This window comes from Amphiprion ocellaris, chromosome 14, assembly GCF_022539595.1.
Source record: "Amphiprion ocellaris isolate individual 3 ecotype Okinawa chromosome 14, ASM2253959v1, whole genome shotgun sequence".
NCBI classification, from domain to species: Eukaryota; Metazoa; Chordata; class Actinopteri; family Pomacentridae; genus Amphiprion; species Amphiprion ocellaris.
In genome coordinates this window covers 28077548-28100968 of record NC_072779.1, presented here as the reverse complement: position 1 = coordinate 28100968, position 23421 = coordinate 28077548, and the positions used below count along the sequence as shown (strand labels likewise).

At 40.7% G+C, this 23421-nt stretch overlaps 1 protein-coding gene across 3 annotated transcripts in view; it reads right to left on the bottom strand.

Moving 5' to 3' along the window:
* hlcs (holocarboxylase synthetase (biotin-(proprionyl-CoA-carboxylase (ATP-hydrolysing)) ligase)) overlaps window positions 1-23421 on the bottom strand; it is a 75382-nt gene that overhangs the window by 32338 nt on the left and 19623 nt on the right. For all 3 annotated transcript variants that reach the window (XM_055017383.1, XM_055017384.1, XM_055017385.1), the window contains one exon: window positions 20156-20335. In XM_055017383.1, coding sequence (XP_054873358.1) covers window positions 20156-20335 — 180 coding nt within the window. The remainder of the gene's footprint in view (window positions 1-20155; window positions 20336-23421) is intronic.

Sequence of the window (23421 nt, the reverse complement as noted above, 5' to 3'; positions counted from 1 at the left end):
GTAAATGCGCCCTCAACACGCAGCTGATGGAGTGATGAACGGTCGTTCTGTACTCTCAAATATTTTGTACATTTACGTTATTTCTGCAGTTACTTACTGGCTTTTAAGCTGCTAGCTAACGCTATGCTAGGTTGGCATAACTACAGCGATGTCATTGCTAACATAAAAGGACAGGGAGTAACTTTAAGCGAGGTTAGCACAACTTTAGCAACGCAACATATACGAAAAGCATGACCGACACAACGAAACAGGCATCACTTGTCATGATACATGGCAAAGAGAGTTAAATTGAAACAGGAGACATGTTGAGTCAGTGTTAATTTCACAATGTCGTTATAAACTTACCTGCTGGCAAGGTCCGCTCAGCACACTCCTGTAATATTGCATGACTGTAGCTTACTCCTGTACGTTACTGAAAAGACAGTGGTTAGCACTGACGATTGAATGCAGTCAGAGCTCCATGTATTGAACAAACAGTTAGCTGAATAAGTATTGAACAAACAGTTAGCTGAATAACTTCTGCTGTGCTTTCATAATTCCTGGAGCTTACTACCACAAGGTTGGCTATGACAGACCTAACAAATTTTTATTACTAGTGCCTGGTTCCTGTGAAAAAATGGCTGGTTGGAGCCAAAGAATGAATGTTCTGAGCCCAATTCTTCACGCAACGGGAGAGAAAGCGTACATAACCGCTACAGCTGCTTCATGGGCTCTCCAGTCTCACCCATGGTGGCCAACCTGTACAGGAGGCAGTGGAAAGCAGAGCACTGAGCTCCACTAAGAGCACTGAGAGAACAACTAATAGCACTCGGTTTTAATCTGTGTAGGACAGCTGGGTCAAAATCAAAACCCAAGAAGGAAATGAGCCTTCACAGAGCAGAGCAACGTTGTCTATGCAGCCCAATGCAGCAATGAGTGCACAGATTTGTACATAGGGGAGACTAAACAACAGTTTCACAAATTTATAACTCAACACAAGAGAGCCAGCTCATCAGGACTAGATTCAGACTCGTCATTATGACTGTTGTTGCTTTTAGACTAGCGGGTTTTCCCAACCATTCCCACCTTGAGGCACGTGAGTGCTGGGTTTGTAACAGAGATTATGCTATGTGAATGACAGGAGTGACTACTTTGTGCTGGTGTATCACATAAATCCCCCAAAAATACATTGCAGTTTGTGATCGTAACGAGACAAAATGTGGAAAAGTTCAAGGGGTGTGAATAATTTCAGAAGGCACTGTATATTTGATTTTGATTCTGGCACCGTATTTTTCTTGCTGTGTGTACTGCAGAGAATATTTCCATTGTTTCCACTTGTTTTATCTCTGCATAGTTGCTGGCAAAATACTCTATATCTGTTCTCTGAGGCCTCTGCTGCATGTTGTGGGTTGACACTTTGTATGGAGAATAACTTCTATCAACTGCGGCACAATAAGCCTCTGCATTTCACTGACTGAATCTTCTAAGAACATGAATACAAAAGTTTAGGTAAATCCATTTCAGTAGTGATTCTATGTAACTCAAGACATCACCTCATTTCTAGACAGAGGGAAATGATGATTTGCCACCTCATGGGGGAGAACAGGAACACCCACAGCGCAGTGATGGAAGTCAGCTGCACTGATCGCCACCAAACTGAATACATTAGTGTCATAGGAAGTTATTATCACCTGCAGAGTGTTCTGGCGCTGGACTGACAAAAGCAGTGCCTCAACCTTACAGCTCTAGCAGTGGGCTGTTGTAGCAGTGTGATTTACAGTAGTATTGTGAATATTCCCCTTGCCCCATGTAGCTGTAAAACTACACAACAGACTACTTACTTTCTTAAATTGAGCAACATCAGGAAAAAAAAATAACAAATAAGATTAATGTGGATCATTGCAGTAGATAGTGAAAGGAGTAAGAATAGCATTTGTTTTCCATAGATACTTTTTCTTTCATCTGCCTTTTGATGAATTTGAATACTCAATGTGAGTGGACAGATAATTTAGTCCACATAGGGCAAAATAGATTATAAACTGCCTAACAAATGCAAGCTGATGCTGAAATCTCTGGTCAATGTATCTAAACACAACACTCATGCTTTTCTTATTCTATACATCTACCATTTTAATAGTTCTTTATGCATATTGGTATATCAGTAAAACATAAATAACATTTTTGAGGATTCGGAATTTGGTAAGATGACATTTGACAATGTAGAAATTAAGCAGTTAGTGCTCTCTGGTGGACAACCTGTGTAATAGAGACATGGTTTCTAAATGTCTTCAAATATACAGTGTATGGCATTTTTGTTCTGTCATTTCTAGTTACATAAACATGACCACAATGAATTGGAAATAAACAATCAAAATGTTACCTTTGTCCCTTAAAAGGTCAAGGGTACATATAAAACGTAATTCCTCCACCGTTCAAGATGTAAATACTGTCAAATTAAAGCTGAAAGTCTGCACTTAAAACACATCTTGACTCATTTCAAATCCATTGTGGTGGTATACACAGCGAAATGCTGAAAATTGTGTCTCTGTCCAAATATTTATGGGCCTGACTGTAGCACCCAAGGGCTGCGCAGTGGTGTAGTGGTTAGCACTTTCGCCTTGCAACGAGAAGATCCCTGGTTCGCATCCCGGCTTTCCCGGGATCTTTCTGCATGGAGTTTGCATGTTCTCCCTGTGCATGTGTGGGTTTTCTCCGGGTACTCCGGCTTCCTCCCACAGTCCAAAAATATGCTGAGGTTAATTGATCATTCTAAATTGCCCGTAGGTGTGAGTGATTGTTTGTCTCTGTATGTAGCCCTGCGACAGACTGGCGACCTGTCTAGGGTGTCCCCTGCCTTCGCCCGAGTCAGCTGGGATAGGCTCCAGCCCCCCCTCCCCCCGCGACCCTAGTGAGGATTAAGCGGTGTATAGATAATGGATGGATGTATCAGCCAATATATGCCACAACAAAGGAAATTGCCAAATACTGAACACTTTTGCCAGTGAATTGTTTAAGCTCTGGACGTACTTGTTGATTATTTATGGAATGGTCAACTAATCATTTGGCCTACTAAGGGTTAACAAAGAGTGACTAATGTAATCACAATCATCATGATTACTTAGAGCCCAAGGTAAAATCTACATGTTACCGGTTTCACTCAATAACAGCCCAAAACCACACATACTGGGTTTATAATCATATATAAAAGAGTGAAAAGCACCAAAAGCTCTGTTTTCAGATGATATAATCAAGATTACCAAGCAAAGATTACATGGATAAAATTTTTGGGCTCGTAAAATGAACATTTTAAAGTCTTGGGGAAAAAATTACCAACATGAGTGAGAAGGAATTTGGAAAACTATGTTCATTCAGGTGAAGAGCTTCCAATCTACAAACACAGACACTAAAAGTCACCTCGACTTGATCAGCACCAAAGTTTAGGAGCAAGAGGATATTCAACAGACAGCTACCTCCTCCAGGTAGCTCCTCTTCAACCATAACAATCTGGAAACAATTCTGAAGGTCCTAATTTGCATCAACTTGCTACGTTTGGACAAAGTGGCTGGGGGAGTAGGGCCAAAGATCACACAGCACACTACATAACTAGATATACATAATTAAAGATAAACAATTACAATTACAATACTATTGCTTAAGCTGATTTGAAAACTGACCCCTGCTTCTGAGTTACTTGAATATCCAACCATTGGTTGTTCCCCATTGTGAGCGGCTGGGTCTCAGATGGTGGAGCGGAATGTTCACTAATGGCAAAGTTGGCAGTGTCATTATTGTGCAAGACACTCAACCCCAAGTTGCCCTGATGTATCATTTAAAAAGAAATTTCCCTTCACCACTCTGCTGGTTATAAAATCTCGTGCTATTACACAGCAAAACAAATATTCTACAGATGAAATGTCTAAAATAAAATGCATTCTTTGTTGATTGTCACATAATAACATTTTTTTTTTGTTTTTTTAAAAAAGCTATCTGAAATCTTTAATGCAGACACATTGTTGACAGTTAGTCTATCAGTAGTCTAGTAGTTTACAAAAAAGCTCTTCGTAATGCCAGGACAACATATTATTAATCTTTAATAGAGGAAAACAAGAACAACCCCAGGTTTCTCTTCAGCACTATAGCCAGGCTGACAGTCAGAGCTCTGCTGAACCTTGTATTCCTTTAGCTCTGAGCAGTAACGACTTCATGAGTTTCTTTACAGATAAAGTTGTTGTGAGACAAAAAATTAATCTGGCCCCTCCTACAATGTCACAAATGTATCATCGAGTACAGATGCTTTAGAATTGGCTGTAAGACCTGATGGATATTTAGAATTTTTCACTCCTATACATCTCTCTGAACTAATTTCAACAGTTTCTACATCCAAACCATCAACATGTCTTTTAGATCCTATCCCAACTAGACTGTTCAAGGAGGCTTTACCTTTAATTCATTCTTCAATGTTAGATCTGATTAATCTCTCTCTAGTAACAGGCTATGTACCACAGGCTTTTAAGGTTGCTGTAATCAAATCTTTACTTAAAAAGCCCACTCTAGATCCAGATGTTTTAGCCAACTATAGACTAATTTCCAACCTCCCATTTCTCTCTAAAATTCTGGAAAGAACAGTTGCAAATCAATTATATGAACATTTACAAAGGAATAGCTTGTTTGAAGAATTTCAGTCAGGCTTCAGAGTGCATCATAGCACAGAAACAGCTCTTGTGAAAGTTACTAATGACCTTCTCATAGCGTCAGATAATGGACTGGTCTCTATACTTGTTTTGTTGGACCTTAGTGCAGCATTTGACAGAATCGACCACAAACTTATTACAATGACTAGAACATTCTATTGGCATTAAAAAGACAGCACAGGACTGGTTTAAATCCTACTTATCAGACAGGTTCCAGTTTGTGCATGTGAACAATGAGTCGTCTGAGCATACTAGGGTTAATCATAAAGTTCCTCAGGGTTCTGTCTTAGGACCAATACTCTTCACATTATACATGCTTCCTTTAGGCAATATTATTAGGAGGCACTGTATTAATTTACATTGTTATGCTGACGACACTCAATTGTATTTATCTATGAAGCCAGATAAAACTAATCAGCTAGCCAGACTGCAAGATTGTCTTAAGGACATGAAGACCTGGGTGACCTATAATCTCCTACTACTAAATTCAGACAAGACTAAAATCATTGTGTTTGGCTCACTCACACATGAAACTAATTTGTAGGACTTCCTTTTTCCACCTGAGAAATATTGTAAAAATCAGGAACATCCTGTCTCAGAGTGATGCAGAAAAACTAGTCCATGCATTTGTAACTTCCAGGCCTGACTATTGTAATTCCTTACTATCAGGTTGTCCCAGTCGCTCTCTCAGACATCTACAGCTGATCCAAAACACTGCAGCCAGAGTACTGATGGGAATTAGCAAGAGAGATCATATTTCTCCAATACTGGCTTCTCTTCATTGGCTTCCTGTTAAATCTAGAATAGAATTCAAAATCCTTCTTCTAACATATAAAGCTCTTAACAACCAATCTCCATCATATCTTAAAGAACTGATAGTACCATATTATCCTAGCAGAATTCTTCGCTCTCAGACTGCAAGCTTACTTGTTGTTCCTAGACTCTCTAAAAGTAGAATGGGAGGCAGAGCCTTCAGTTATCAGGCGCCTCTCCTGTGGAACCAGCTCCCAGTTTGGGTTTGGGAAGCGGACACCCTCTCTATTTTTCAGACAAGGCTTAAAGCCTTCCTTTTTGACAAATGTTATAGTTAAGGCTGACTGGGTGACCTGGGGGGGTCACTGGTGTCTTCATCTACACAACTGACTTCCCCTTTGTCCCTTAGTTCTGCTGCTATAGGCCTAGGCTGCTGGGGGACCTCTCTTGATGCACTGAGCCCTTCTCTATCTACCATTATATTTAATATATACTGTTATTGCATTACACTCACTCTGTTTCTCCCTGTGCCCTTTCTCCGAGTGTCCCTGGTCCCAGAGCTGGATGCTTCCCATCTGCGGTTACTGTCCCACCAATTGGCCTAGTCTCCATCTGTGGGATGCTGCTGCTGACCTTCCTCCGGCCCACTGCTTCCAGCTGCCCATTTCCAACAGTCGACTCTGCATCACCCTCACTATATTTGATATGCTCATTTACTTACTGTTTGAAATTTACTACGAGCTATATATGTAGTATATTTATGCCAGAGCCGTACACCATAACAGTAAACTATGTATCAATTTCAATGCTAGCTTGTACTTTGTATGTATCATCTAGATCAGTGGTTCCCAACCTGGGGTCTGCGACCCCCCAGGGGGTACGCCAGAGATCTGAGGGGGGGCGTGAAGCTTTGTCTGCTCTGAGGCTGTGAGGTTATAAAACACAGATTTTTACATTCTGGATAAAATCAGAGTAACAGACTTACTGTGTCATCAGAAGTCTACCAATAAAACATTTTAAAAACACATTTATTTGGTCTTTCTTCAAAAATCCTTTGTTACTTCGATGGCCACACCTCCTTGACCTTTCAACTTCTCTCCACGCTTTCTTCAGGTTGGCTCGCTAGCTCATCCCGATTCATTAGTATGTGTGCAGTTAGAAAATTACTGACAGAAACGGTGTCTGAAAAACGCAAAATGGGTAAAGATTCATCGGTACCCAAAAACTCCGGCTATACCTCGAGAGCTACCTTAAATTTGGTTTTATTAAAGGACAAGACAGAATTATGTTATTTGTGGTGAAATGCTCACAAATGACAGCATGTGAAGCCAGCAAATTACGGCGACGTCAGGAAATAAAACGCAGTTCGGTGAAGTTGGAAAGATATTCACAAATACGGACTTGCAGCATCAATAACTCATTAAATATTCCTTGTCTAAACATAAACGATGCCTCTTTCCCATTGTTGTAAGCCCAGTTTAATCAAAAGTAGCTGTCTTTCAAGCTGCAGGAACAACATTGGTGTCTAAGCGCAGCCAGCTGTGCGACGAGTGAACAAGGACCATCTGCAAATTGCAAAACCGCTGCAAACAGCGAAGAGACACAAATATTCAATAAATTTACTGCAGCCAGCAACTGACTCCTGCTGGTCATACTACAACTCTTGGTTTGATATTAATTTTTTTTTTCATAACTTTAAGGATTTTTTATAATTAAAAAAATCAATAACTTTTATGCACTGTAGTGTCACCAAATTTACTGCAGCCATAAACTCTCTCCTCCTCCTCATAGTACAACTCTTGGTTTGATATAAAACTTTTTCTTTTCATAATTTTAGGGAATTTTCTATTAGTAATACAATTCAGTAACTTCCCTCTTTTGTTATGCATCTAGTTCTGCTGCTATAGGCCTAGGCTGCTGGGGGACCTCTCTTGATGCACTGAGCCCTTCTCTAACTACCTATGTATTTACTATATATACCATTATTGCATTACACTCACTCTGTTTCTTTCTGTGTCTTTTCTCTGAGTGTCCCTGGTCCCAGAGCTGGCTGCTTCAGATGTGTGGTTGTTCTCCCACCTCCAGCTGCCCATTTCCACCAATCTAATCTGCATTGCCCTTACTATACTTGATTTGCTCATCTACATATTTTTGAATTTACCACCAGCTATATATGTAGTATATTTAATGTCAGAGCCGTACACCATAGCAGTGAAGTATAATTAGTTTCCATGTTAGTTGTACTTTGCATGTATCATCTGTCTTATCATTCATGTATTATACTGTGTGTTTTATGGTCCTTGTGTCCCCCCCACCTCTCTATCTCTATTCCTCTACCTCTTCCCCTCTACCTCTATCCCTCTATATCTACCTCTCTACCTCTTCTGTCCCTCTCAACCCGCCCGGCCAGCAGGCATTAGAGCCGGGTGGGCCGGTTAGAACCGAGGTTTTTTTCCCTGTTAAAAGGATGTTTTCCTTGCCACTGTCGCCTTTTGGCTTGCTCTGGGGGTCAGGCATATGGGTTCTGTAAAGCGTCTCAAACAATTTGACTGTAATTGGCACTATATAAATAAAATTAAATTGAATTGAATTGACAGTTCAAGTGCCCCTTCTCAAGTAACTATGTCACCCTAATTAGTCAAGTTGAAATGTGATGGCGTCTGTTGTGGTTAGGAGGACAACACACAGCAAAGCCAGAATTTTATGAACGTTTTACTTATTATTACTCCCACTGGACCTACAAGAATAATGTATGTGTGGAATTTCACACTAAAAGTCTCCTTTCAAAATTTAAATAGCCAAATTAATTTTAATGCTGAAACACAACTCTGAAGGAGACAACATGTAAGAATGTAATTTGACATAAATGTGTGTTTGTTTTTAACTTCAGAATTGGCTGATTCATGCTGAGTGCCCTACTGCATGAGTTGATGGCAACCGAATTAACTTCCATTTGGTTGCCGATTCAAAATTTTGTATGACCAGGATACAAGAGTAATTCAAGTAAATCCTTTTCGCCAAAGGTTTCTGCATACTGCATCTCTCATGAAATGTAACAGCTGAATGCCATTATTTCAGTACCAACACATTAAGAATAGGCAGTCTGGGCATGAAGGACTGCATCCCCAAGATAAAGTAAACTTAAATCTTTTTTCAAAAATTCGAACCCAAAATGCCTGTTTAATGGCTGATTAAAGGCTGATTTACTGCCCTCTCATGTTTGTATATATTTGCATACATTTAGGAAGTGAAAATTGCTTCTACATGGTTAGCAAGTGACCATGTAGATTATCTGTGATGTATGAACATACACTGCTGTGAAAAAGTATAAAGTATACAGTTATAGATATCTTCCGTTTTTGCATATTTGTCACATTTAAATGTTTCAGATCATCAAACAAATTTTAATATCAGACAAAATGCTGGGACAGTTAAGGTCAGTGGTCATAACTGCACAATGAGGAAGACACTGACCAAAAAGAACGGCTCATGCTAAAGAGGGTTCTGGATGAGGCACAAGACTTTTGGGATAACAACCGTGGACTAATGAGTTAAAGGTAGAACCTTCTGAAAGACATGGGTCTGTTACATTTGGTGTAAAGCTAATACTGAATTTCACAAGAAGAACATCATACCAATGAAACGCGATGGTGGCACTGTGATGGCTTGGGGCTGCTTTGCTTCCGCAGGACCTGGGCAACTTGTCATAAGTGATGGAGCCATGAATTCTGCTCTCTATCAGAAAATCCTCCTGGAAAATATCCACCATGACCTAAAGCTCAATGGAAATGTTTTACGCAGCATGACAAAGACCCAAAGCACACAAGCAAGTTCACATCTAAATGACTCAAAAAGAACAAAATTAAGGTTTTGGAGTGGTTGAGTCAAAGTGCAGACTTGAATTCAACTGAGAGGCTGTGGCAAGACCTTAAAAGGGCAGTTTGTGATCAAAAACCATCTAATGTGGCCGAATTATAACTATTCTGCAGAAAAGAGTGGGCCAACATTCTTCCATGGTGATACAAAAGACTGACCATAAGCTCTGGAAAACATGAAACTGCAGTTGTTACCACCAAGGGACCAACCAGTTATTAGGTTTAGGGGGGCTATTACTATTAATATAGGGTGATATAAGTTTTCAATAAATCCTCAGTAAATCATCATTTAAAAACTGCATTTAGCAGGTCATATCTGTCAAATACGAAATTAATAAAATATTAGCCTGATAATTTGAAACACTTAACTGTGAGAAATATGCAAAAACAGAAGACATCGAGATACTGATACTTTTTCACTGCACTGCATATTTGAAATAAAATAGTTGGGGAATGGGGAGGAGGTAGAGAGTAGGCAGCAGCACAAAAACGGTATTCCTTGATGGCAATGGAGGCCACTGCTAGAACAGTTAAGGGAAACCATGAAACATACCCTAGGAGCTTCAGTAAAAAGCAACTGGACTTCTCTTAGGTTCTTGAAGACGCTTAACACTTTGGGGGTGTGGGTCACAAAGGCAGATTTTTTTTTTTTGATCAAGGCAGTTCTATCACAAGAGAAGTAAAAAGGATATTAAAGGATAAAGACACCTTGCAAAAAATGAAAAGAAAAAAAAAAGTATCCTCATTTGAGGACACTTGAAAACATTGATATGTTGATTGAAGAAGCTGAAGGAAAGGAGACAGCAAACAAAACCAGCTGGTAAACCTTCTGCTGTCCAGAATTTGGACGTCCAAGGGTTTCTTCAAGAAATAACCATATCCAGAGCTGCATGTGCAGTGAAAACCACTGAATGACATCACAGGAGCTTCAACAGCAGTGGTCAAATCAAACTGGTGTCCACCCGTCTTGTACATGGCTGACTTTCAGACCATGGCTTAAGGTCCTACATGACTGTCAAGAAGCCCCTGATCGAAGACAGAGGTTAGCCCGCCGTCGTCGAAACTGAAACTGTCAAGAATTTAGTTTCGTAGTTTTTTTGGAAACAATAAACAAAAAAAAATTATCATTTGTATTTGTTTGTGTCTGTCTAATGCAGCCACACCTTTTGAAACACCAACAATATTTTTCCACAAATATTTCATGATATTTGAGAGTGTGTAAAATTTTAAGGGTGTCCCAAAACATTGTTTCCCACCTGTTACGTTCCAGAGAACTAGGGGATGAAGGGAGTAACAAATATGCAGAAAACCGGGTAAATAGGCAGGGAAACTGATCATGTAGCTGACAAATTATTTATTTTACAAAAAAGAAACAAAACCAAGATTCAGTACAAGGCGAGCTTAACACAAAGTCGCTCCAAAATCAAAGCATCACACTTTTGATTGTAGCAGAACGCGAGACACCAACACGGCACCCTAGCCGCTGATCTAGCCCATTGGCCAAGGTGAGATCAGGTTGGCTTGACTTGTAACCATCTCTGATTGCAAGGTAGCTGCAGGTGTACATGGCCACTCCCACCAGGTGTAACCGGTTTGCTAAAAAAAATTAAAAAGAGGGGAGAGAACAGGAACAAAAACACAACCAACCCCACCTGCACACAAATACACCAAGGAATGTAACACCCCCTCCCATAAGAACAAACACACCAGTTTGCTTACACTCTACACAAGTCTAACTTCCATCATCATACCAGCAATATGCCAGCGTAGCTGCCACTATTCACCCACGCAACAGAGCGACCAGGAGTTTGGACAACATAGTTTATGGACCTGGAGAATGAGCAGTGAAAGCACAACCAGGCATGGGCAAGACCAACACTTGGTCGCCAGGATGGAACCGCCCTTCAACTACCATTTTATCATACCGTTTCTTACTGTCACTACACTTACTATTTACTCCTCCTGTCAACCTGAAACACTCGCTAGGGAGGGATCACTTCTCTGAGCACCGATAATGGCCTCACAGGTCAGAGGTAGTGACACTACAGGAGGATGAGCAGGGGCAATTACCTCCCTCTGTAATTGCCCTCTCGGCTTCCTTGGACGGTGACGCAACCGACCAGCAGAGGGAAACCTGCTTTCAAGCTCTTTGGACTGCACAGGAGCCTTTGCTTTGGTTAACACCCTTCCAGAAAATCTCTCTGGATGACCATGGGCCACACGGTCCTGTCCAGGTTCAGAAATCGGACTGGTCACAACCTCAGCCACAGGACAGACCCTGCCACCAGCAACGTCATTCCCCACAATCAAATCTACACCATCAATTGGAAAGCCAGTCCAGACACCTACCGGGAAAAAAACCATTGAACAGCTCAGACTGAATATGAATTTTGTGAAGAGGAGCAGGTACAAAACCCATTTCAATACCTCTCACCATTGCACCTACATCACACTGTATACACAATTATCGCATGGCATTCACTTTGTGTTCCCCTGTGTCTTTCTCCGAGTGTCCCCGGTCCCACAGCTAGATACTTCTGATCTGTGATTGATGTCCCATCAACTGGCTTAGTCTCCATCATGTCCACTGTGTGATGCTGCTGATGTTTTTCCTCCAGCCCACTGCTTCCAGCTGCCCATTTCCACCAATTTACTCTGCACTGCCCTTACTATACATGATATGATCATATACACACTGTTTGCATCTTACTGACCAGATATATATGCAGTATATTTAATGCCAGAGCCTTACACCATAACCTGCCCCATCCTTAACCCTTCCTCACCCCCTCTACATGTTCTGACTTTGTACCTCTCAACTCGGCCTGCCAGCGACAGATGGGTCCCCCCATATGAGCTGGGTTCTCCTCAAGGTTTCTTCCTGCTAAAAGAGAGATTTTCCTTGCCACTGTTGCCTTAAGGTTTGCTCTGTGGGTTCAGGCCACAGGGGTTCTGTAAAGTATCTTGAGACAATCTGAACTGTAATTGGCGCTATATAAATAAAATAAAATTGAATTGAATTGAGCCACTGGGTCGAAAGTATTAGAGATGCCCTGATTGTTTATCTTTGCAAAAAGCACATTAATGGGTTTGAATTATGTATTTACATTTGTCCTTTACTTTAACGTCATCAAGCAATTGAAACAATAAGATTAAAAGTGGATGATACGTCGTAAGTACAGCACCTAATGTGAGACTACTGAATCTATCATCCACATCACCATGAAAATAGTAGGATTGTTATTGCTTGATTATGTATTGTTAAATAATTTGTCTTTTGGTGAGAAGTGTTAAAGGGCAGCACCTAGAATTTTGCAATACAATTTTGTGAGGCGTGATGATAATTACACAGAATCTTAAGAAGCCTACATCTGAGCAGCTTATACACAAAATGACAGTGATATTGATAAGCAGATTAATTACACTTCAACACAGTCCACAATTGTCGTCAGCTTTCCTTTTTGCTTTAACTGTGTTATTTCTAGTCTGTATTATGTGTTTAAAATCTTGGCATTTTTAATATTCTAGTTCGCTCTTCATTATAAAAAAAAATATGTCACTCTGGTGTCAATAGACCTGTCAATAATAGTGATTGTTCATTTGTTGCCAGCTCTGCCTCTTCTGTGTGATTGTGCTCAGTCTTGGTTCAAAAATTCTGGTTTGAATTACTGAGTTGACAGCCAGCTTCGTAAGATCATGTATCCTGTCTGTAGTTGTTAGGTCAAGTGAAGCGAGATAGCATCAAGATACCCTTGGTATGTAGAACCTGCTTGGTAGTACAGGCCTCTGAAGATGAAGGACATGAATTACTGCAAATTATTATTTGGGCACGATAAGAATACACAAAAAAGTTTACACAAAAAAGCAAACCTATGTTCACACTGACACTGCAGGTCTGTGACTGAACTGTCATATTTCTACTGGACTCAGGAGCAACAGAGTCTACACTTAAGACCACTGACCTAAGCCCACTCCAAAATTGAACAGAAGGGAATACAATCAGCGAGCAGAAATAAAGTAAAAAAACAAAAAAAAAACTAAATAGTCAGGTCCATAAATATTAGGACATTAGCACAATTTCCAGCATTTCTGCTCTGCATCACTTTTATTTTGAGGGTATTTACATCCAAACCATATGAACGGTGGAGAAACTACAGCACATTTTAGAAGCTACAAAATTAGCTTTACTGTACCAACTCTTTCCAGAGCAGTTGTCAAAGATATAACCAGAAGCTTGTCAGAAGCTTGTGGATGGGTACCAAAAGTGCCTCATTGAGGTGAAAATGGCCAAGGCACATTTACCCAATACTAGCATTACTGTATGTATATTTTTTAAAACCAGCAGATTTTGTCAAATTTCCTATTATATTGCCTCCTGACTGATTTTGTGACAAATACATGAGTTTCAATTATTCTATAACTGAAAATTCTAAGTTATAAGAGTCATTGAAAACTCAAGACTGCCTTGATATACATGGTCCTTGCAAGTGTATATAAAATTTGCTCACAACTGTAGCCTCAAATGTGGGAATATTTAATATAATAATCTAACATTTCATATATAATATTTTAATATCTGTAGTATATGATAGAAAAAAGTAAAAAATCAGAGATGGTCAAGCAGAAGACCCCTAATTGACACAGAATAACTTACCTGATAAAAACAGTTGCGGAAACAAAACTGTCGAACAACAAGGTGCTACTTGGTTCAGTCTAGTTGGCAAGCATTGCTCACCTAAATATTTATTTCTTTTTACACAAATTTTTTGATTGCACAATGACTCGGTCCTCATGAGGAATCTCATTGCGCATCAGTGCATCTGAGGAACTAAAGACCCACTGGATTAATTTTATTGTTGATGGCAACGCCACCTAAACAACAGAAAGCAATTGAGCAGGAAGAGGTTATAATAGTGTTCATGACACAGCCAAAGATATTAAAGAGTTACATGTTAATCATGGATTTATTTGGAGGTTGTCCCTCAAGTGTTTGTTTCCAGATTAGATTAAATACACTACCAGTCAAAAGTTTAAACACACTCATTTATTGTTTTTTTTCTTTATTTTCATGACTGTTTACAGTGTAGATTCTCACTGATAGCATGAAAACTATGAATGAACACATATGGAATTATGTAGTAAACAAAAAAGTATGAAATAAGTCAAAACATGCTTTATATTTTAGATTCTTCAAAATAGCTACTCTTTGCTTTCATTACTGCTTTGCACACTCTTGGCATTCTCTGGATGAGCGTCACAAGGTAGTTACCTAAAATGGTTTTCACTTCACAGGAGTGACACTTGGATTTAACAAAGAAAATAGGTAAGAGCCTTCCCTATGATAATTACTGCAATGATGAATATGTTTCAGCAGGCAACAACTTATTTAACCCTTGCTGATGCAGTCAGTAGCTTCTCATTTCTGAAACAAGCGTGTCGGAAGATATATCCTGTGGTCGTGGAAAGGCGTTAATCTGTTTCAGAAAGGTCAAATTATTGGCCTGCATCAAGTAAAGAAAACAACTTGGGAGATTGCTGAAACTACTAAAAACAGGTTAAGAGCTGTGTTACACATTATTAAAACCTGAAGGATACCGGTAAACCTTCATCTTTGAGGAACAAATGTGGTCAGAACAAACTGTTAGATGAACGTAGGAAATCAACAGTAGAACTCACATTTATGTTTAATAATGAAAGTAAAAGCATTTCTACACGCTCAATGCGAAGGGAACTCAAAGCATTGGGACTAAACAGCTGTGTAGCCTGTACGATCCACCGGCCATTATTAGTGAAAAACAGGACAAGAGCAGATTTTGTCTGTCCCTTTCCTGCCCTGGGTTTAACACCTTCACAGCCACAGGTTGGAGATGGGGCTCGCTTTGATCAGCGGAGCCGAGACACCCAGACACTGAAAGCAAGACGCTTTCCAGATCTAGTACGAGAGTGCAAAGTAACAAATCAGCAGGAGAGCACGAGACCAGACTTTAAAGTATTCCCCTACACAGACCTCCAGGATGTAAATTAGGCCTGTCTCAGCCAAGAGACTGGTTTAAAGCCACTATCAGGCCTACAAGGGACCAAATGGCTGCTAAGAAACATTCAGACTGATTCCTGAGTCACTGAAGTGGGCCTCAGGAACCTAGACGGCAACTTCAAATACATTCCACTCACTGACAAAGGAACTCTGGACTCAAATCAGAACCAACAAAGACAATCATCCCACAACTCTGGACTCAACTCCTTTTTATGTACATCCATTTCACAGAGCAAATGAACTTTTCAATAACTTCATGGTCAATCTACATCTTGCCTTGCCTTTAATCTTTTATTTTTCATGACTGGTATCAACATGATAATTCTTAACATGTCTGTCATTCACATGATCATATTTGGTGTCATTCTGATCCACTTCCTGTCAGTAATACACCTAGGTAAATTATGTTCACCAAATTACAATATTGCTGGAGTTATAGACATCATCAAATTACCTGTAAATATAATTATGTGAGGGAAATCTGGACTTTAGCCCTCCCCAAAGGAGGTTGGTCCCGATGCCCCCCTCCCTTAATGAGATGCAAGAATCCGTTTTAAAACAACATGCCTGAAAGCCTCCTTTACCGTCAGAGTCCTACTTTCTAAGAATCCACTTTTAGCATCTGATCCTCCTTTACCATCGAGTTCTCCCGATTCCAAGGCTCCACTCTGTCCACCGCTGTTCTAACCCTCATCAACAAAGGCCGACTGGACCATCCACCGAGGCAGCAGCATCAGCGTCATCATCATCACAGCACGCAAGTACCATGTCACAGGAACTTTCCCAAATTATCTTCTGAAAGATAAAATTTACAGGCTAACAAATTAGCCTACTATAAAATTGACAGTTGCTTTCAGGTATGGTCTGTTTATCCCTTTCCCTCAGAACGCCATATTTCAAGTGTAATATTATTTTCCCATCATTTACATTTCACCATCCTTTTTGTTTTGTGTTGTCGTTGTTGTTCATCTTAACATGTGTTGTTGTTGTTGTTATTGTTTAGTTTAACAAATGTACATAAATATAAGTTCAGTGCTTGAATTATTTTGTTGTTCACATTTTGGTCCCTAACTTGTATAGATTTCAGCTACCTGAATTGGATACATAACCTGTCAAGCTAAACAATTCCCCTTACAATTTTGTGAAGCTCTTCTTGACAGCTCAACAAGAAGTGTTTCATATGCTGCATTACTATATTCGTCTAATCTAAATACTTTGCTGGTCGAGTATCAGGTAGACTACGTAATAATTCTGAATAAAAACCTTAACCCCATTTGAGCAGTTATCCTACATTTTCTACATTGGTGGAGAAACAAACTATTTAACCCTTACAAACATAAATTAGGAAATCCTACAAGCCCTAAGAAAACCAGCTGACCAGCGAGGCTAATCAGAAAATTTCAAAAAATTCAGTTTGCTAGGTAGCACTGGACTCTGGAGCAATGAAAGAAGGTCATGTGGTCTGATGAGTCCAGATTTGCTCTGTTCCAAAGTGATGGGGACATCAGGGTAAGAAGAGGGGTGGAGGAAGTGATGCACTCATCATGTCTAGTGTCTACCAGCCTGTGGGGGTTAGGGTTATAATCTGGGGTTGGTCAGGTTCAGCAACGTTATGTGCCCATAGAATGAGGTCAGCTGACTACCTGAATATACTGAATGACCAGGTCTTTCCATCAATGAAGTTTTTCTTCCCTGATGGCATGGACATGTTCCAAGATGACGATGCCAGAATTCATGGGGCTCACATTGAGAATGAGTGGATCAGGGAGCATGAGACATCATTTTCACACATGGATTGGCCTCCGCAGAGTCCAGACCTCAGCCACACTGAGAATCTTTGAGATGTGCTGGAGAAGACTTTTTGCAGCGGTCTGACTCCCATCATCAATATAAGATTTTGGAGGAAAATGAATGCGACTCTGGACAGAAATGCTGTGACATTGCAGAAGCTTATCAAAATGATGCCACAGCGAATGTGTGTCATTCTCAGAGTGGTACAATGAAATACTGGAGTGTGTGACTTTGTTTTTGGACGGGCAGTGTATAAAGACATATGTTGAGAGAGTTGAGGCACTCATTCAGCCACAGACACTGCTCGGAGGCTTTCATAGGTGCATCCAATAAAACTCAGAAAGGACACCCTTTCGATTTGCAAGGAGTTGTCCAACATCAGAAATTTCCATAAAAATTTGCCATTGTGGGCAAGATTCTTGACGTGAGTCTGTAGTGATCCCAGAAGGAAAAACAGCTGTGCACATTCCCAAACCAACCCTGCAAAAGAAGGGTACGAGACGTGGGGCTGGAGGCCTGACCACGGCGTAGACTCACTGCAGAACCCTTAAAGAAGAACTTAAAATGTGTATGTGCATATGTGTGTGGGCCAGAGGTTGGTTGGGAGGATGTGTGATTGCAGTGTCTGTGCTCTTAACTTAATTGCTTTACATTGGATCCTTGAGAAACGCTCTCTCATCTTGCCTGCACTACTGTTGTATGTACAGCTAAATGACAATAAAGCTTGATTTGACCTGATAAAAGCTCCATACAGAGGTGTCCTGCTGGGTTTTCTGTGAGTTGTGTTTATATTTAAGTATTTTGATGTACTACAATTCTGGGGAAAGATCAGCGTTATCTTGAAAAAAGGATTTACCTGTCCAGCTGATGTCTGTACAGCTGATGAGCTAGCAAGGCTGGCAATGTAAAGTCTTAAGGTTTTTGGAAACAGGGCAGGTCGGAAGCATAAAGCTCACCACTGGACTTGACTACTGATTTGATCAATAGGTGCAAGACAACTGGGGGATCCGAGACATGTCTGGTAAGGGTTGTAGGCCCTGAGTGTAGGGATTTTTAACAAATCTTGAGTTGTAAGAGTTTTAATGAAACCTGAGTTGTGGAGATTTTTAACAAAGTCCATGTGTAGGGATCATTAATATCAAACCAAACTGTGACGACAGTGAACAGGATTCTGGCCCAGAAGAGAGGGGAGCATCAATTATTTCATATATGATGGGAAATTATGGCAGAGTGAGCTGTGATCAAGTATGTGCGTGGGTTCAGCCTAGGACAGCTTGAAACACTGAATGAGAAGGAACAAGTCAGTAGACAGAATGTAGAGAAGAAAAGGAAAAAAGAAAAGCAAATACTGTAAATCTTTTTAAGGAGATTGGGAGAGATACAATAAGTCAGCGGAAGAGGCAAACCACAGGTAAAGGAAAAAGCAGGTCAGGATAGCGCACCCTAACATGCCTTCTCAGTGTCTAACATATACAAGTGACTCGACCTTGGACCTGGCTTCACACGGGCTGCTGCACTCTCTGCAGTCCCCCACTAAATGTGGGAGTGGCCCTAACCCCAGCGGCCACCATCGTGACACAAGCTGTGGCGCATGCAACCCCAGGGCCCAACCACGTCTTTCACAGCACCATTACTGCCCAAGCAGCCACTAGGCCAATGTGGCCTGCCACAGTCATATCCTACAGACTACAGTTACGACGCAGAACTGAACAGCTAGGCATTTTCCGGTGAGGCATTGAAGAGGTGTGATGCAAAGAATGAACAGTATGAATAGAGCACTGTCTTCCCTAATGGTCCCTGTATCATTGTTAGTCACCAGAAGCATGGCTGCCCCCAGTACCCTGCCCTCTCCAGACTCAATGCTGGAAGCCTCCTCCCCCTGCTCATTCTCAACCTTACCTGTCTCACCCAGGCTGACTGCTGATAGCCTGGCGAGCTGAGCAGCAGGAGAGGTGGCAGGAGAGGCACCGACCACACTCCAGCTCCCCCTGTTAGTAGCGCAGCATGTTTTCAGACCATGGACAATGACAAATATGAAAGAGGTGGCTCAAACCCTGCTTAAAGTTGAGAACATGGGGTGAACTTAATTTTGTCTCCCAGCTCAAGGTGGAGGTCCACCAGTTCCTACCTTCTATCCAGGAGCTGAAGCAACTGCTGGGTTTGCAAATGGGCCTGAAATGGAGCCTGTCTAAGGGGATTTACAGAACATTGAGTGGCCATATGACTCATCCAATGGGGGAGCATACAGGAGCTACTGGAAGGAGCTGTATAAGAGAATACAAGAACTTTTTGTGAGATCTGAAGAAGACAGTCTATTAATTGTCTATTAATATCTGGCTTGGCTGACCCAAGCTGGAGTAGGTGAAAAGGTATGTCATCCATGTTAAAAAAAATGTATTAATGAAAAAAAAAACCAAAAAGCCAAGAAAGAGGAAGGGACAATAGCTAACCTCCAGATGGTGTTCAGACGATGAGGACTCTGATTGGTAATGAACCTACAAGGCTAATTATCCTTGGTCAAGTTGTCAGATGGTACAAACTGGCACTCAACAGTCACTGGTGTGACATTCCTTCAGGCCAATTGGCAGTAGCCATGGCTACAGTAGACATCACAACACCGCCGCACTACTTAACTACCCAACTAGCATACTGGAGCCCCCCACTTGCAGTGTAAGTTGTGGTATAGGAAAATGACATAGTGTGGTAGAACAGGGGAGCTTGAATGTGGGAAGATTGCCTTGAAAGTCAATTTTACTGGATACTCATTCATGTGAACATCTGTCTCATCCACTCTTGTTTGTATGAGGAGGCCAGGTTGATCCTGGTGCCTCAGAGTGCCTCTTGAAGAACCACAAAACCTCACATAGATAAATAGTGTTGTAAAATATGACAAAAGAATTTGGGATAATCACAAAAAAACTGCCAATGTAACACGTTACATTGGCAAGATCATTTGAAAAGAGTGTCTTTCAGACCTTCTCTTACTCCTGCAGCATGATACAGTACTGACACATGAGCATGGTGGGTCTTACCTGAGAGGTGGCCAGCAGGTGTACTGGGCTTGGTGTTGGAGTCTGGTTTAGTTCACAGTTGAGGCCCAGAGAAATGAGGATCTCTGTTAACACTTCACAACGCAGTGCGTTGTTGAGGTTTAGTGTGTCAAAACCTTCTGGCGTCAAATTCTGACAGTGAGCTGCAATTTCAAAGTGGACCTGTAAAGATAAATAAAGAATACTTGTACTGGAACATATAGTAAACTTGTAATGTACCGTAACTGTTAGAATAGAATAGGCTGCTCCTTGCTAGTAGTCTAATCGATCTCAAAGGGAAGGTTGGCTTTCAGCAGGACATGAAAGTTAGTGGCATGTGCTGTGTAACTGGGACACTATTCACCGATCAGGTGCTGGTTCAACTCTAATCTGGCAATCAGTACTCAGTTTTATTTCGTATGCGCTCCGTCGGGCTTAGCTACTGGTTAAACCTATTGAGGGTCCACCTATGCACCCTGAGACAGATCTTTGCACTCAATGCCCAATCAGGGGAAAGTGACTGCCTAATGAGGACCCCGAAGCAGCATCACGGACTCAGTCAGAGCGCTGGGAGTCCACATTCATGCTGGAAAGACTGCTAGCTAGTATTCCTTTTGTTCCTGTGGTGGGGCGTCTCTGTCCCTCAGAGCCTAGGTGAGAGAACACTGTACAGCAGGGGTGTCCAAAGTCCGGCCCGCGGGCCTTCAGAAGGTGAAAACCTTCGCATTCTTCAGAAGAAGGCAAAAGTTTTCGCCAGAACTGTCAACAGGTAATCAACATCTATTAATTTTATGTTTGAACAAAAGAACTCAAAACTACATACTGTATTAACAAGAACACATAATGAACATTTCTGAGGGACTTAAATGGGACAAGCTGTGTGGAGTTACAACGGATGGGGCTCCAGTTATGACAGGTGAGCGCAAAGGTGCAGGAGAGCAGAGGTGAGGCTGTAAAAATGCGCTGTAATACAGTGACTGTATTGTCGACCAAGAAGCACTCTGTGCCAAGACAGTCCAGCTTAGCGATGTGATGAACACTGTTGTGAAAACGGTGAACGTAACTCGAGCATGAGGACTCCACCACAGATTACTTCAAACTTTTGTAACTGACGTTGATGCTGAATACGGGGACCTACTCTACCATTCGGAAGTGTGCTGGCTAAGTCACGGCTCTGTGCTGCAGCGGTTTTATTCTCTGAGATCAGAGATCAACCAGTTTTTCAATGAAAAGGACCGGCCTCTTCACGAGCTAAGTGACCCTCTGGCAGACCTGGCGTTTTTAGTTGATCTCACTGATCCAACACACTAAACAAAAGCCTACAAGGCAAAGACCAACTCATACGACAGCTTTACGCGCACATGAAAGCATTCTGTGTGACGCTCTGACTCTTTGGGGCACAGTTATGCACCTTCAACGTCAGACACATCCCCACACTGTCCGAAATCAGATCTGTGTTTCCAAAGGCCAATCTCTCTGATAAAAAGGGAAATATGTCTCAGTGATCACATCTCTCATGACAGAATTTTCTCAGTGCTTTCAAGATTTTTCTGCCATTGACAACGAAATCAAGCTGTTCACGACTCCCTTCATGATAAATGCAGAAGAAGTGGAAGAGAGTCTGCAATTAGAAATGCAGTGTGATGATTCTCTGAAGAATCAACATCAGCTTCTCTCCTTACCTGACTTCTACCAGAGCTTGGAAGAAGTTTACTTTCCTCTGATGACACACGCCACAAAAACAATGAGTGTTTGGCTCAACATACATATGTGAATGAACATTTTCTCTGATGACACTGAACAAAAGCAGTCTGAGAACCAAAATGACCAACAACCACCTCTGTGACGTTCTTCGCATCTCAACTACCAAACTGACTCCTGACCTGCCAGCCATCCTACAGGTGCAACTCTATTGTTCCCACTGAGCACAACTGTTCCCATGAGTTGAAAATATATTACATTCCATGTGTTAAGACCTATTACTTAATAAATGTAACCATTTTATGTTGATAGCATTTTTAAAACAAAGATTAGTTGATCTGTTAAAAAGTCAAACTTATTTGCATAACAAGTTTGAAATATATAATTTATTTTATATCCCCACTCCCTCCTCATACAGGTCTGTCAAGGAGGACCACCGTCCAGAAGCAATCAAAGGCAGCTGTTTTGAGAAAGAACTGCCAACCTTTTTTTAATAATAAAAATCCCATTCATGAAAAGCTGTGTTGTAGGTTGATTGATTTAGTTTACTTAATAAACCAGGTGAGGTAAAATGTACCTCACATCAAGTGAGTGGCCCGGCTGCTTGTGTATATATTTCCATATTTATATACATATATATATATATATATATATATATATATATATATATATATATATATATATATATGGGTCATTCCATATGAAATCAACAGATTTTAAGAAAATTTCCCACCTGACCCGCTCAGATTTTCCTAAATTTTTACATACCTATAGAACGTTATATATGATGGAAAAATCCAAAATTGCATGGCTTAATTGTAAAGAGTTCCAAAGTTATTACCATTTGAAGTAGGTAGGGGGTACCCTAAAACTGCGACCAAAATTAAGACTTGAAATTTTCGGCTATTTTCAGGCTTCTACAACTTCTGAACAAAAAGAGCTAGAGGTCTGGAATTTTCAGGATCACTTTGAAGGAAACCATAGTCCTAAGAAATGTGAAAATATTTACTTAAAATTTATAATTGCATGTTACACAGAGTGACAAATTTGAGACTTTATCCATCGCAAACTTCTAAAATGCTACTTTTGGCCACCCGTTCCACAAAAACTAATCATCCTATTCATTAGCAATTTTATGTGCTGTATCTTGGCTACCTAGGGAATGGATCTCTGTAAAATAAAGGTCCTATGTTATGTTATGTATGATATATGAACAGCTAAAAATCAAAAATATCTGTCTGACCTTCGGATTCAAAGGTCAATATCAGCATGTGGGATAGGTAGTATCACAAAATAAAAGACACCATGTGAAAGTACAGGAATTGCCCTGAATTTTGACACCAAGCACAATTTGCTTCTATAAATCCTTCTATGTTAAATGTTCAAATTAAATATGTACGTTTTCACCCCATATTATATTACAGAAAATTTAGTGATTTTCAAGTGTTCAAATTTTGTATTACAGAGTAAAGAAGATACTATTAAGTACTTACAAATTTATACATCAACTGTTGTTAGAGTGAATGACCTTGTGTCTGAAGAAACTGTGGCAGATTTGTTGCCGCATG